The 15998-nt window shown below is 37.0% G+C and overlaps 2 protein-coding genes across 2 annotated transcripts in view; both read right to left on the reverse strand.

The window, feature by feature from the left end:
• Positions 1–4607, reverse strand: part of LOC308094815 (uncharacterized protein) — a gene marked incomplete at both ends in the record, with an annotated part of 256728 nt that extends 252121 nt beyond the window's left edge. The window contains 5 exons of the mRNA XM_080441642.1: positions 3145–3222; positions 3797–3868; positions 3990–4061; positions 4333–4398; positions 4511–4607. Coding sequence (XP_080297768.1) covers positions 3145–3222; positions 3797–3868; positions 3990–4061; positions 4333–4398; positions 4511–4607 — 385 coding nt within the window. The remainder of the gene's footprint in view (positions 1–3144; positions 3223–3796; positions 3869–3989; positions 4062–4332; positions 4399–4510) is intronic.
• The window catches only part of LOC308096048 (peroxisomal ATPase PEX1-like), a 643221-nt gene that overhangs the window by 353993 nt on the left and 273230 nt on the right, over positions 1–15998 (reverse strand). The window lies entirely within an intron of this gene.

The following is a 15998-nucleotide window of genomic DNA, read 5'->3' on the forward strand; positions in this document are numbered from 1 at the left end:
TATATTAAAAAGGTGTATGTCTTGTAAGATTCACTGCCACTGACGTAAAAAACGTAATTTGTCCCGTTTACCAATCCTGCCACTGACGTAAAAAACGTAATTTTTTTTTTTTGAAAAAAATTATTATTATTATTTTTTTTTTTTTTTAGTTTTTTTTTCAAATTTGACCCAAAGACCAAGGAGATATGATTGTTTAAAGATCTACACTCCCATCCACTTCCTTGTTAACTTAAAACTTAAAAATTCTGTATCTCGGCTCCTGAGTACTTTTTTTTTTAAATGAAAAATCTCTGGCAGTGGGCAAACGCGGCCAGCAATAATTGTGGCAGTGAATGAGTTAATTAGACATTTAGCAACGAAAGATAAAGCAGGTGAACTTTCATATGAGAGAGAGCTACCCTCTATAACATTAACTACCGGGATTAACACCACTATATTAAAAGGTGTATGTCTTGTAAGATATTACATGTACTTAAAGGACGACTTCACCCATTTTCAAACTATTTTCATATAATAGATCTTCACTAATGCTCCTGATAAAATGGTGTAATTTTTTTCTACTCAGTCTGTGTCTCATAGGAGAGCTGTGGACACTTCAGGAACCTGTCTACCAGTGACATCATCGTTAGGAAGTTGTTTTTTTCTTCAAAATTAAAAATGTTTTATTTTTATTTTTTATTAACGCGAGAACAATGTCTTCCATTATAGCATGCTAACTTTCCAGGAATAGAAAGCCTGTAGTTTCTATTAGCCTGGATTCCCCATTGATGATGTCACTGGTAGGCGGGTTTCTGAACTGTCCACAGCCCTCCTCTGAGACACAGACTGAGTAGACAAAAATGGTGCCATAATATAATGAGCATTAGTGAGGACCAATTATATAAAGATAGGTTGAATATGGGTAAAGTCGTCCTTTAAGATTCAGAAATGTTGCACATAAGTTATATATATTCAAGTTACCAAGTAGATATCGTATCTACTCATACCACCACAGTTAATTTCCAAACATATTGGTAAGCTAACAATGGCTCTCAATGTCTGTTACCATGACAGTGGGTGGACAATCATTGTTTTGTTAAAAGACAATTCAGACAATACAATTTTTGCTCTTCCAAACTGACATAGGCTGACTGTTCTGTACAGCAGCTACAATTAAATATCCTGGACCCTGCTTCTGCTCTCCTTTATTCCCCCTCACAAGTACTCCCCTTCACTTCCTGATGGAAGTTTTCCCAGTAACTTCAGGTGTTTGTCCAGTGAGTTGTGATACACCTCCTCTAGCACTGAATAACGGCTGTGGCTCTCCTTTAATGTTTGTCTCAGTGTTGTCATCTCTCTGTTCTTCTCCCCCAGCTGTCTGTTGAACCCTTTCTGCATCTTTGTGTTTGATATCATGATGTTCCTCTGGATCTCAGGCAGGAGAACCTTCATCAGGTTTCTCTCTGCTTCCACTCTGGCCTCTGCTTCGTAGGTCTCTCTCATCTCCTCTATGTCCTGTGTGTGTCTCTCTTCCCTCTCTCTCCTCTCATTCTCGCTATTTGCAAGCTTTCTCTCCATCTCCTGTCTTCTCTCAGACTCCCTCCTCAGCTCCCCTTCCAGCTCTCTTTTCTTCTCTTCATCCCTCTCCTCCCTCATTTGTCTCTCTAGTTCACTCGTTCGATGGTCGATCTTCCTGATGTCTCCCTCGTGCTCTTGGATGGATCCCTCTATCTTCTTCAGAGAGTCCTTAAGCTCATTCTCAAATCTCTCCCTCATCTCCTGCTCCTCCATGTGTCTCCTCTCCTCGAAGTCCCTCTGAATCTTTCTCTCCATCTCTCTGACCTGGGCCTCTGCCTCCTGGTAGGTCTGAGTGCTGTAGAAGCTCTCTGTGTTTCGTGCCACCATGCTCTCTATCTTCTCCAGCAGCTGTGAAACCTGACCAGCATTGCTGCTGTCTGTAATGTTGAGGACGTGGCATCTGTTCCCACATTTCTCTACAAGCTGCTGATGTTCCTGACTGCCTGCTTGGAGAAACTCCTCAACACTCTGCTTCTTCACACTGTCATCATGGATAATGATGGCAATACTGTGTTCCCAGCAGCTCTCTCCAAACGCCTCCTGCATCTTCTCCATCATCCCTCTCATCTCTCCTTCAGAGGCCTCTGCTGGTATGACCAGGAGGAAGGCATGGGGACCCGGGGCGGACAGACGTACACACAGCCCCACATCCTGCCTTGTGTCCTCCAGTAAGCGTCCAGAGAAGTCTGGAGCGTCCACCAGCACCAACCGTCTCCCACAGACGTCACCCTCTCTCCTCCTACTCCTCTGGCTCAGTTCAGAGGAGCTGGCCTGATCACCAAACACCTCCCTGCCCAGGATGGTGTTTCCTACTGTGTTCCTCACAGCTACAGTCCTCCCCAGTAGCACCAGTCTCAGCTCAGACATAGAGGGAGACACTGGTGAGTCAACAATGTTGTCTGCTGCCACTGAAAGACAACACAATGGAAGAATAGAGTGAAAATGCCACATCATAAGAGTTGTTCAGAGACTCTGTGCATGCATAGTGTTAAAGATTCAATTGCTGTCCTGTTCTGGGACGAATTGGTCATCTTCAGACATGTTTGATAACCCTAACCCTTAATTTTTTATCATACTATAAATGAATCAATCAAGTAATTAGTAAAGAAGCGGTTGGTGACGTTTCTTGTCAGAGGAAACGCATGGTAATCTACACCACCAGACCAACAGTGGGGGACTTGGCAGCAACAGGGAACACAAAGCACATTTGAGAATTGGTAATGACAACATTGGAAGAGAAAATGTGAACAAATAGCAAGAGAAAAAGACTGTAGACATATTCCACTGTCTCTCAACCCATTTAGGGTGGGAACCCCTATACCTTTCAAGACGGGAACCCTTTTTGGGGTTCTTGTTGCTATATACAGTATATAGCATCATACATTTTGTGTAATTCTTGAACAAATATTTGAAGTTTTCCAGAAAGCTTAGGTGGTGTTTATGTTGGTTAGCTTAATGTTGGTTATATATTTGTCTTTATTCACTATGTTTAAACCTTGTGTACTAATTGCACTCAAATGTTTTGAGATTAACACGTACTGTATAATGTTCCTTGATAGACTATTTGTAAAAGCAGCATAGACTCACTATCTGGAGCTCGATCCTTACTGCGTCTCCTCTTCCTCACTGGTAGAGAGGAGTCTTCATCTCTGGTCTCTCCACCCACTGCAACACAACACAGACATCAATCAAACAGTCCAGGTGGATTAAATACCAAGGAGAGTGAAAGAGCTTTAGCCATGTTCTATAGCCACACAATCTGCACATATATATGCTCTAATCTGTGATATCATGATGAGATGCTATGGTGTGGTTCTGACATCAAATGACTTACACTGTTTGACTATTCACAATTACCTTATTTTATTTTGTGTTAAGCTTTACTGGTAATGTTCATGTGTTTTTACACCACATTATAGGTGTGGTAGGAGGAGATGATGTCTTCATTATCTCCTCAAACAGAGCGTTATTTTTATTGTCTAACACATTAGCAGTCAGTGGGCTTGTCCGCACATAAAGTACACACAATCACACAATCTGAGATGCACAGACATGAGCTGGTGATGAAATGTATTTAGATTTCCTGTTTCTTGTCAATAGAACAAGTATAAGCATAGAAAGTTAAGAGTTTCATTTATAACACATTTTAAAGGCAGGCTATGAAACTGAATGCATGACCAGAATGAATAGTGTAACATCATGAAGTTCAACAGAAATTGAAAGAGTATCATGGACTCACAGTTTGGAGGAAGCCATACCATACTGCGTGTCCTCCTCAGTGGAAGAGTGGAGTCTGTGTTCTCTCCATCCTCTGCAACACAACATATATAGTCAATGTATTGACAATAGTAAGAACAAAAGAAAGGGGTTACTGGGCTATTAAATTACACTGGATGTATTTTACAGTTACTTTTGCACTTTTGATTACTAACTTTCTGGAGGAATGTTGATGCTCCATCTCCTGATTGGTAGCTTGGGGCCTGCTGTAGAGGTAAACCCACTCTCTATAAGACAAGACAACTATTTATCAACTTACTAATGTTGACGACACACATAAAGGAAATATATTTCAGATTACTGACCAGTCTTTTTTTCTGACTCAGTCCTCAGTTTCTCTAATTCAGTCAGATCCTGATGACAGATCTGCTGAGCTGCAATGACAGGTTGAAGATATACAGTATTTATGTTTTGATGAACCACTGAAAAAATAATCTAGAGAGAGATTAGGTTTTACATTTTTATAATCCAATTAAGGACATATTGAATCTGACTGACCAGTCTTTTGGTCTGATTCAGTCCTCAGTTTCTCTAATTCAGTCTTCAGATCACAGATCTGCTGAGCTGCAATGTTGAAGATATACTTATTATATTAAATAGTATTCATTATTTAATGACAAAAATAATCAAGAGAGATGTCTCTTGAGGTCTCTTTTTTTAATAATCAATTTCTCACCAAGCTGTTTGTTTTCAGTGATGACATCATCCCATTCCTTTTTCATCATCTTCAGCTCTTCATCTTTCTGATTCAGTTGTTGGTCTTTTTCTGTCATTAGTTTAATACTTTCATCCAATTCTTGGCCTTTTTTTGTCAGTAGTTTATTACTTACATCAAATTCTTGGCATTTTTTTGTCAGTAGTTTATTACTTTCATTCAATTCTTGGCCTTTTTCTGTCAGTAGTTTATTACTTTCATCCAATTCTTGGCCTTTTTCTGTCAGTAGTTTACTACTTTCTTCCAATTCTTGGCCTTTTTCTGTCAGTAGTTTATTACTTTCTTCCAATTCTTGGCCTTTTTCTGTCAGTAGTTTATTACTTTCATCCAATTCTTGGCCTTTTTTTGTCAGTAGTTTATTACTTTCATCCAATTCTTGGCCTTTTTGTGTCAGTAGTTTATTACTTTCATCCAATTCTTGGCCTTTTTCTGTCAGTAGTTTATTACTTTCATCCAATTCTTGGCCTTTTTCTGTCAGTAGTTTATTACTTTCATCCAATTCTTGGCCTTTTTTTGTCAGTAGTTTATTACTTTCATCCAATTCTTGGCCTTTTTTTGTCAGTAGGTTTTTACTTTCATCCAATTCTTGGCCTTTTTCTGTCAGTAGTTTATTACTTTCATCCAATTCTTGGTCTCTTTCTGTCAGTAGTTTATTACTTTCATCCAATTCTTGGTCTCTTTCTGTCAGTAATTTATTACTTTCATCCAATTCTTGGTCTTTTTTCGTCAGTAGTTTGTTACTTTTCTCCAGTTCTGTCCAGACCTGCAGATCTACAGAACATATACGTTTAGATGAACCACAGACATTGTAACGTGTGTGTGTGTGTGTGTGTGTGTGTGTGTGTGTGTGTGTGTGTGTGTGTGTGTGTTAGGGCATTCACCGAATAGTCGAATATTCGAATATCAAACCAACTATTCGAATATCAAACCACTATTCGATTATTCGAAAAAAAAAGATTTTTTTTTTTTTAGTGTCTTTTCTACAGCAGACAAGCAGCTGTGAGCTCTGGTGTGACGTCAACTCGCATTCCTTGAGTCGAGTCATCAATGCCATTGAAATTTTTTTTAAAAAAAATATATATATATATATTATTTTTTATAATCAAATCGATTAATCGAATATTCGAATACTTACAGGTCAAATAATTCGAATGCTAAAAATCACTATTCGTGAATGCCCTAGTGTGTGTGTGTGTGTGTGTGTGTGTGTGTGTGTGTGTGTGTGTGTGTGTGTGTGTATATGTGTATGTGAGTGTGTGTGTGTGTGTGTGTGTGTGTGTGTGTGTGTGTGTGTGCGTGCGTGCGTGCGTGCGTGCGTGCTTGTATTACTCTACTTGTGAGGGCCAAACATAAGTATAGTATAGTATGAGAAATATACATTGTGAGGACCATTTTCCAGGTTCTCACAGGAGAAATTGTTTTTTTATGGTTAGAAAAGGTTTTTAGAGAAAAGGCTTAGAATTAGGAAAAGATTATAGGTTGGGTTAAAGGTTAGGATTAGACATTTAGAGGTTACGTTTAGGGGTTAGGATTTAAACTTAATCGCACGTCGGTGTCGTGCACTGAAAATATTAGATCTACAAGCTCATGGTGTGTCTGTAGATCTGATATTTTCGGTTTTGCGGTTCAAAATCACTGTCCTAAAACCTTTATTGTCCTCACAAGTATAGTAATACAAACGTGTGTGTAGGTGTGTGTGTGTGTGTGTGTGTGTGTGTGTGTGTGTGTGTGTGTGTGTGTGTGTGTGTGTGTGTATATTTGTTTCATTGATAAATGTACAGTATAATAAAGTTGAATGTATAGTTTTCGTTGAGTCTATTGTTATCCTACTTACCAAACACATGAGCTGAATTCAGTCTTCTATTCTTCTGCTCTGCTGTCTCCTTGCTGAGATAAGCTTCAGCTTCAGCTGCAGCTTTATCTACATAAAGAGAGTTAAACTGTGTTTTAATAACAACTCTTCATCATGTTATACTGACTGGATAATAAATACATTTAACATTAAATCAGCTTCAGTCTTGAATACATGTACATGAAGAAGAAAAGGCATGCAAGAATCTGAACACATCAGATAAAAACAGACTTTGTATACCTATTGTAAATATTATTATATTATAGTATTATATAAATTATTATTATGTAAATATATGCTGAATTACTGATTTGTGTGAATAATCATGTCACTCTCCTCCCATGGGTCCTGGGGCTGAGAGTTCAAGATCACTCAACTAAAAGGTGTGGTAGGAGGAGATGATGTCTTCATTATCTCCTCAAACAGAGCGTTATTTTTATTGTCTAACACATTAGCAGTCAGTGGGCTTGTCCGCACATAAAGTACACACAATCACACAATCTGAGATGCACAGACATGAGCTGGTGATGAAATGTATTTAGATTTCCTGTTTCTTGTCAATAGAACAAGTATAAGCATAGAAAGTTAAGAGTTTCATTTATAACACATTTTAAAGGCAGGCTATGAAACTGAATGCATGACCAGAATGAATAGTGTAACATCATGAAGTTCAACAGAAATTGAAAGAGTATCATGGACTCACAGTTTGGAGGAAGCCATACCATACTGCGTGTCCTCCTCAGTGGAAGAGTGGAGTCTGTGTTCTCTCCATCCTCTGCAACACAACATATATAGTCAATGTATTGACAATAGTAAGAACAAAAGAAAGGGGTTACTGGGCTATTAAATTACACTGGATGTATTTTACAGTTACTTTTGCACTTTTGATTACTAACTTTCTGGAGGAATGTTGATGCTCCATCTCCTGATTGGTAGCTTGGGGCCTGCTGTAGAGGTAAACCCACTCTCTATAAGACAAGACAACTATTTATCAACTTACTAATGTTGACGACACACATAAAGGAAATATATTTCAGATTACTGACCAGTCTTTTTTTCTGACTCAGTCCTCAGTTTCTCTAATTCAGTCAGATCCTGATGACAGATCTGCTGAGCTGCAATGACAGGTTGAAGATATACAGTATTTATGTTTTGATGAACCACTGAAAAAATAATCTAGAGAGAGATTAGGTTTTACATTTTTATAATCCAATTAAGGACATATTGAATCTGACTGACCAGTCTTTTGGTCTGATTCAGTCCTCAGTTTCTCTAATTCAGTCTTCAGATCACAGATCTGCTGAGCTGCAATGTTGAAGATATACTTATTATATTAAATAGTATTCATTATTTAATGACAAAAATAATCAAGAGAGATGTCTCTTGAGGTCTCTTTTTTTAATAATCAATTTCTCACCAAGCTGTTTGTTTTCAGTGATGACATCATCCCATTCCTTTTTCATCATCTTCAGCTCTTCATCTTTCTGATTCAGTTGTTGGTCTTTTTCTGTCATTAGTTTAATACTTTCATCCAATTCTTGGCCTTTTTTTGTCAGTAGTTTATTACTTACATCAAATTCTTGGCATTTTTTTGTCAGTAGTTTATTACTTTCATTCAATTCTTGGCCTTTTTCTGTCAGTAGTTTATTACTTTCATCCAATTCTTGGCCTTTTTCTGTCAGTAGTTTACTACTTTCTTCCAATTCTTGGCCTTTTTCTGTCAGTAGTTTATTACTTTCTTCCAATTCTTGGCCTTTTTCTGTCAGTAGTTTATTACTTTCATCCAATTCTTGGCCTTTTTTTGTCAGTAGTTTATTACTTTCATCCAATTCTTGGCCTTTTTGTGTCAGTAGTTTATTACTTTCATCCAATTCTTGGCCTTTTTCTGTCAGTAGTTTATTACTTTCATCCAATTCTTGGCCTTTTTCTGTCAGTAGTTTATTACTTTCATCCAATTCTTGGCCTTTTTTTGTCAGTAGTTTATTACTTTCATCCAATTCTTGGCCTTTTTTTGTCAGTAGGTTTTTACTTTCATCCAATTCTTGGCCTTTTTCTGTCAGTAGTTTATTACTTTCATCCAATTCTTGGTCTCTTTCTGTCAGTATTTAAAATATTGGAAGGGGTCATTGGGGCCAAAAAGCACAGTTTATTCACACTGGGTGAGTGGGTGAGATTATTTTTTCTTGCAGAGACTTTCATTTTCTGTTAGATAACAACTGACTTCATAGAAGACTGTTGTGATATCTGATAACACCTGTGACCTTTGAACTCTCTCTTGCAGGACAATTTAACCAATCCAGATCCCACTGGTCTTGATTCACTCCTACTCTCAGACGATGACTTTGTCAACTTTGTATCAGGTCAGATACATTTTTTCATAACACTAATGTCACACCAGGTGTTTCAGCCTATGAGAGATATTTACATCTTCTATTAGAGGACAAATTATATCATACTATGGTTTCTGAAGCAATGCATGAAATGAACTGCTCTTATTACAAGGCTAGATAATGAATTCCCCCTCTCCAGATTTATATCTCTTAATTCTCAAGGTTATTTGATACACTGGTTGGTTGCATAACAATCAGAATCTATGTTATTAAAATGCAATCATACTCTGAGTCTGAGTCAGTTATTCAGCTCATGCAAATAGTACAGTATGTCTCAACTAACTAACCTGCCTATAACACCTACCTGGTTCCTTTCATCCAGATACAAATGTCTACTATTCCTGCAGACTAAAGACCCTTTTTAGAGAACCCAATTTCAGAAGCAGAACTTACTATAGACATTATTACAATGCAGAGCGGGTTAGATGGTCAATGGTGTTGCAAGTGGGGCGTGACAACAGACTTTTTGAATAGTCAGGACCAGAGAAGGGTGCATATCTGGTGCAGTGGTGAGATGGGTTGGATTATGCTGAATGTCTATGGGTGTGTTGCAGGTGGATTCAATCATGGTCAATCAAATGATCACTTTTTATTACAGTGCATTGTGCATTTACACTGTGTCATGGAAGAAGAGGCCTAGACATTTCTCCCAAGAACAAACTGATGTAACATAACATTAGCTTGGGGTTAGTGATGTCTGGCGATGAGCCAAAGAGAAACTGTCAGTTTGTGTAATAATCTATCTAGTTGACCAATCAGTAAAACTTTTATGAAGGAGAAACCTATATGGATATATGCCTTCAATAGTCTGTTTGAGTCATGATGACGTATTTTCGCTGGACAAATCTTTGGCCTTATTGACACCAAAATTGCTGGATGCTGCTGATTTACAAACCACACCCCCTACTGCACCTCCCACACTAGTGTACAGTGAATCCCAAAACACCAAATACAGGCAGTGGGTAACTAAGAACTAAGCCACTGTAAAATGAGGAATGGTCTGTCTATTCATCCGAAGTCAGTGCAATTGTTGAAAGTGCTCCTGTTCCAAAATAGAGCCCTAAACCCACCCTTACTCTATTGGAGTCATATTTTTCTGCACCAAACTCTCTTCTAACTTTGAATTCTTCGCTACCTATTTCTACAAAATCCCACACTCTCTGTGGTTCCTGTTGTTCAGGCCACCTTTAGAATTTATACACAACTTCATAGACATTTCTGTATCAGACAATTCCACTGTAAATCACCCTTCATAATAATCCTTTGTTTCCTCTCTTACAACATGATGGTGTGTTTGATGCCTGTCACTGTTATTGAGAATGATAGAGTCCCAATAGTCGTTGGTGTCACGTCCACACCCATCGAAGCAGGCACACGCGCGCCAGTTTCCACTGAGTAGCCACAGTATTTATTTTCTCACTCATGCCACTATTCTCTGCCTGCATATCAGACCAGTTTAACTCTAGTCTAGCTCGCTTCAACCTGTTATTCGGAACCTGTATTTCTGCCTGTTTATGACCTCTGCCTGTATCTGGATTTTACCCTTATGCGACATGTTGTGAGCTTGTCGATCAACTATTTTCTGTGAAAACCTTCCCCACGATAAGGATGCTGAGGTTTAAGTGGTTAAATAACCTACACACGACATATAATTATTAAATGAATTAATCTGCAATCTCATAATTGTGTATGATAATCTGTCAATAATATAAATCAGCTTGGCTGTTACACATTGGGTGCCAAAACCGTATATATACGGTTTTGCGCATACTAACGTTGAGTGCCAAAACCGTATATATACGGTTTTTGAAAAAAAAAAAAAAAAAATTCCTTTTTTTTTTTTTTTTTTTTTTTTAATTTTTTTTTTTTTTTTCCTTCACAGCAACAGGAAATATCACTCCTACAAGATTTAGACTCCAATCCACCTCCTGGTTAACTTATGACTTCAAAAACCTGTATCTCGGCTCCTGTGCACTTTTTTTTTTTACAATGTTAATTTAACTATTTTGAACTGGCTGCAACTATGGAATGGATTTCCGAATGTTTTAAATTTTTTTCCCCCGATTGTACGAGACCTGTATGTGTGTAATGAGGGGATCACCGTGAGGACGGTGATCACTGAAAATATTTTGTGACTACTTGAAAAAGGTTCAAAATGTTTAAAAAGTCCTGGCACTCAAAGTATAATATTTTAATAAACCTCTGGCACCCAATGTGTTAACTTAAATGACACTATTTTGTACTGTTTGGACCAGGACCGGACCCACGGACCACGGCTAGCCTTACCCCTCTTGGACCAGGCGCCATGCAGACTGCCCCCTCAGAACTCTGACCCACGCTCCCCCTTTGACTATGTCTCTGCCTGGTCCCTTTGCCCCCGGTTGCTTCTCCCCCCCAGCCTTTGTTCAATAAAACCCGTAAACCTGTTTAAATAAATAATAATGTGAAAAGGTCTTGTAGGTTTTGTATTCAAACTAAAAACATTAGTAGGCTACAAGAGGTGATTTGGGAATCTCATGACCTTAAATGTTTTAGACCTGAAACAATATAAGATACAATGGCTGTTTAGAAAGAAGAAAAAAAATGTACATAAAGATGACAGATTATTATTATTAATTTAATTGTTAACTACTTAAACTCTATGGTTGGTTAAAACTGCAAACATTAGTACAAGAGGTGATTTGGGAAGCTCATGACCTTAATAATAACTTATATTTGTATTTAAATTAAATTAATTTAATTAATTTAATTTAATTTAACATAAGAAAATTATACCATCCTTGTAATAAAATGTTAGATTTGAAACATCAAGCAATGTAAAATACAATGGTCATTCACTGTGAAGACTTATTAGATCCATTCAATTTGTATTCTATTATCGTGAGAACGTGATATTAATATGAAAACACATCAGAGAACATGAAGTAGAATATGTTTGATACTCACCAAGAGCTTCATATTCTTAATGCATAAAAAGAAAAAGAAAAACACATTTGTTTAGAAAACTGATATTTCATACATAAAGATGACAGAGTGTCTTCTTATAAGTTGTTAAATAACCTGGAATAAGAAATGTAATTATTAAATAAATTAGTCAGCTATTTGTAATGAAGATATTTGGTATAGAGGGGAAACGTGGTCCAAGTACAGAGTTAACTCAGGTCTGTTTCACTAAGTATAGAGGGTTTAATTGGTTAAGACTCCTTCAGTTTGTATTCGGCTGATGATAAGATGACAGATTATTATTATTATTTCCATTGTTTAACTATTTTAACCCTACATGGTTGACCGGGGTCTCTCAGGGCTCTATACTAGTGTCTTTTCTGTTTTCTGTGGGGAAAGCTTTCGCTGAAAATAGCTGATCGACAAGCTCACAACGCGTCGCAGTAGGTAGGACACTTTGTGAGCTTGTCTATCAGCTATTTTCTGTGAAAGCCTTCCCCACAATAAGGATTCTGGGGTTGAAGTGGTTAAATAACCTATAGACACAACATAGAATTATTAAATAAATGAATCTGATATCTCATAATTGTGTTTGATAATCTGTCAATAATATGAATCAGTTTGGCTGTTAACTTAAAAGACACTATTTTATACTGCAGTGGTTCTCAACCTGTGGGTCAGGACCCCCAGGGGGGTCCCCATATTATTTTGGGGGTCCCCAGATGATTAGCTTAATGTGCAACATTGTTTTCTCACTCAACAGTAAACAAACCAACATACAGTATAAGAGTATACAGGGTATCTGCACATTTCTAAAGTGACAATTTAAGGACTTTTAAGACCTTTTTAATACCTCTAACATGAAAAGGGAAAAAAGACCATTAGGCTACTGAGTGAAAAGTAATCAACAAACTATTCTATTCAACATAAAGGCCAAATTGTCAAATATTACCAAAGAAAGAGGCAAACATTGTGGAAATAGCTGATCTACATGCTTGTAGATCAGCTATTTTCACAATATTTATCTGTGGAACCGAGTCAATTAAAATTGAATGCCTCAACTCCTACAATTCCAAGAGCTTGTCAGCGTGGGGGGTCCCCAGTTCAAATATGATTATTTTGGGGGGTCCCCAGTTCAAATATTATTATTTTGGGGGGTCCCCAATTCAAATATGATTATTTGGGGGGTCCTTAGTTCAAATATGATTATTTTGGGGGGTCTCAGCCTGAAAAGGTTGAGAACCACTGTTGTACAGTATATGGTATGCAGTAAGGTCTGCTACTGTTTCTGTTCATCTTTAGATAGTGTTTATCTGTAACATTTACAAACAGGTCAACTCTTCAACACATTAACACATAGACACAACATGTAGATCAAATATGTGAAGTGATTAAATGTCAGCTTAACCACTTCAACCCCAGCATCCCTATTCTGAGGGGAAAGTTTGTGAAAAATAGCTGATCTACAAGCACAACGCATCGACGCGTTGTGAGCTTGTAGATCAGCTATTTTTGCCAAAGAGATGAGTCTAGACTGGGAAAAAAGGGCGTACCTAGCACAGTTTAGAGGGTTTAACATACTGTATCAATAAAGTAATTGTTTTCTACGGTATGTATAGTAAAACCTTCCTCTGTTAAGATGATAAAAAGTCTTCTGATTGTGAGTCAGATCATTATTGTTAACGTTTAGATTTTTACACTCATCTTTTAATTATTATCATTACAAACTAATAAAATAACCTTTGTTGTAAGTGATCTACTTGTAGATCAGCTATTTTCACAATATTTATCTGTGGAACTGCTAATAGACTCATTATGTGTTTTACGATTGTGAGAACGTGATATAAATCTGAAAACACATCAGAGAACATGAAGTAGAATATGTTTGATACTCACCACGATCTTCATATTCATAATGCATAAAAAGAAAAAGAAAAACACATTTGTTTAGAAAACTGATATTTTATACATAAAGATGACAGAGTGTTTTCTTATAAGTTGTTAAATAAACTGGAATAAGAAATTAAATGATTTAATAAATGAGTCTGTGAGGTTGTACATCAGCTATTTGTAATGAAGATATTTGGTATAGAGGGGAAAAGTGATCCAAGTACAGAGTTAACTAAGGTCTGTTTCACTAAGTATAGAGGGTTTCATTGGTTAAGACTCCTTCAGTTTGTATTCTGCTGATGATATGATGACAGATTATTATTAGTTTAATTGTTTAACTATTTTAACCCTATATGGTTGACCGGGGTCTCTCAGGGCTCTATACTAGTGTCTTTTCTGTTTTCTGTGGGGAAAGCTTTCTCTGAAAATAGCTGATCGACAAGCTCACAACGCGTCACAGTAGGTAGGACACTTTGTGAGCTTGTCTATCAACTATTTTCTGTGAAAGCCTTCCCCACACTAAGGATTCTGGGGTTGAAGTGGTTAAATAACCTATAGACACAACATAGAATTATTAAATAAATGAATCTGCTATCTCATAATTGTGTATGATAATCTGTCAATAATATAAATCAGTTTGGCTGTTAACTTAAATGACACTATTTTATACTGCAGTGGTTCTCAACCTGTGGGTCAGGACCCCCAGGGGGGTCCCCATATTATTTTGGGGGGTCCCCAGATGATTAGCTTAATGTGCAACATTGTTTTCTCACTCAACAGTAAACAAACCAACATACAGTAAGAGTATACAGGGTATCTGCACATTTCTAAAGTGACAATTTAAGGACTTTTAAGACCTTTTTAATACCTCTAAAAATTAAAAGGGAAAAGAGACCATTAAGCTACTGTGTGAAAAGTAATCAACAAACTATTCTATTAAACATAAAGGCCAAATTGTCAAATATTACCAAAGAAAGAGGCATACATTGTGGAAATAGCCGATCTACATGCTCACAACGCAAGGCATTGTGAGCTTGTAGATCAGCTATTTTCACAATATTTATCTGTGGAACCGAGTCAATTAAAATTGAATGCCTCATCTCCTACAATTCCAAGAGCGTGTCAGGGTGGGGGGTCCCCAGTTCAAATATAATTATTTTGGGGGGTCCCCAGTTCAAATTTGATTATTTTGGGGGGTCGTGGCCTGAAAAAGTCGAGAACCACTGTTGTAGAGTATATGGTATGCAGTAAGGTCTGCTACTGTACTGTAAGTACTGTACTTAAGTACAATTGTGAGGTATTTGTACTTTACTTGAGTATTTCCAATTTCCAATACTTTAACTTCTACTCCACTACATTTCGGATCCAAATATTGTACTTTTACTCCACTACATTTATTTGAAACTTTAGTTACTAGTTACTTTGTAGATTTTGATTATTATTACAAAACTTAAGCACTTCAGCCCAAATACATTTCGGCCATTTGAAAATAGCTGATCTACAAGCTCACAATGCGTTGCATAGCGAATAATTGTGAGCTTGTAGATCTGCTATTTTCAAAAGATTGTTATACATTTGAATATTTTAAATGGGACATTCTGCATAATTAATACTTATACTTTAAGTATATTTTGATGCCAATACTTTTGTACTTTTGCTCAAGTACATTGTGAATTCAAGACTTTTACTTTTAACAGAGTATTTCTAAAATAGTGCAGTATTGATTTTACTTAAGTATAAAACTTTGAGTACTTTTTCCACCACTGCCTTCAACACATCCTGTGTAAGAAGACATGCTCTATTAGCTCTGTGGTAAAAATGTCAGCACTTGTGCAGGTGACCTGGGTTTGAATCTCGGGTAAGACATGAAAGTTACAGAGTGCAGCTTTAATGTATCCTTTAATATGATTGGATGACTTGTCATCAATGAAGTCATCATCAGGTGTGAACTGGGGCCAAATCACACTGTGATCATTATGTTTATGATCAAAATGCCTCAAATCAAATCAGAAAGACCAATAAGCTATCAGAAAGTGACTATATGGAAAATAATGAAGACTTAGATTACAGTAAACACTTATAGCCATTATATGAAAGCACAGTGTAATTTATACATGAAGAGATAAACATGATTACATAATTATATATACATATCGTTGCTGTCGGCCAGAAACCTTGTATCTCCATATTTTAACTTTTATGTTTGTTTGTTATTTCGTAACTGAATGCCTTACTGCATCATACTACAATGTCACACAACAATTGCAAAAATAGCCGATCTACAAGCTCACAACGCGTCGCGGGTGCGACGCTTTGTGAGCTTGTAGATCGGCTATTTTTGCTAGTTAATCTTTTTTTAAAGTGGTTAAGTTTG

The sequence above is a fragment of the Gymnoscopelus braueri genome, assembly GCF_963280865.1.
Source record: "Gymnoscopelus braueri genome assembly, chromosome: 11".
Classification (NCBI taxonomy): Eukaryota; Metazoa; Chordata; class Actinopteri; order Myctophiformes; family Myctophidae; genus Gymnoscopelus; species Gymnoscopelus braueri.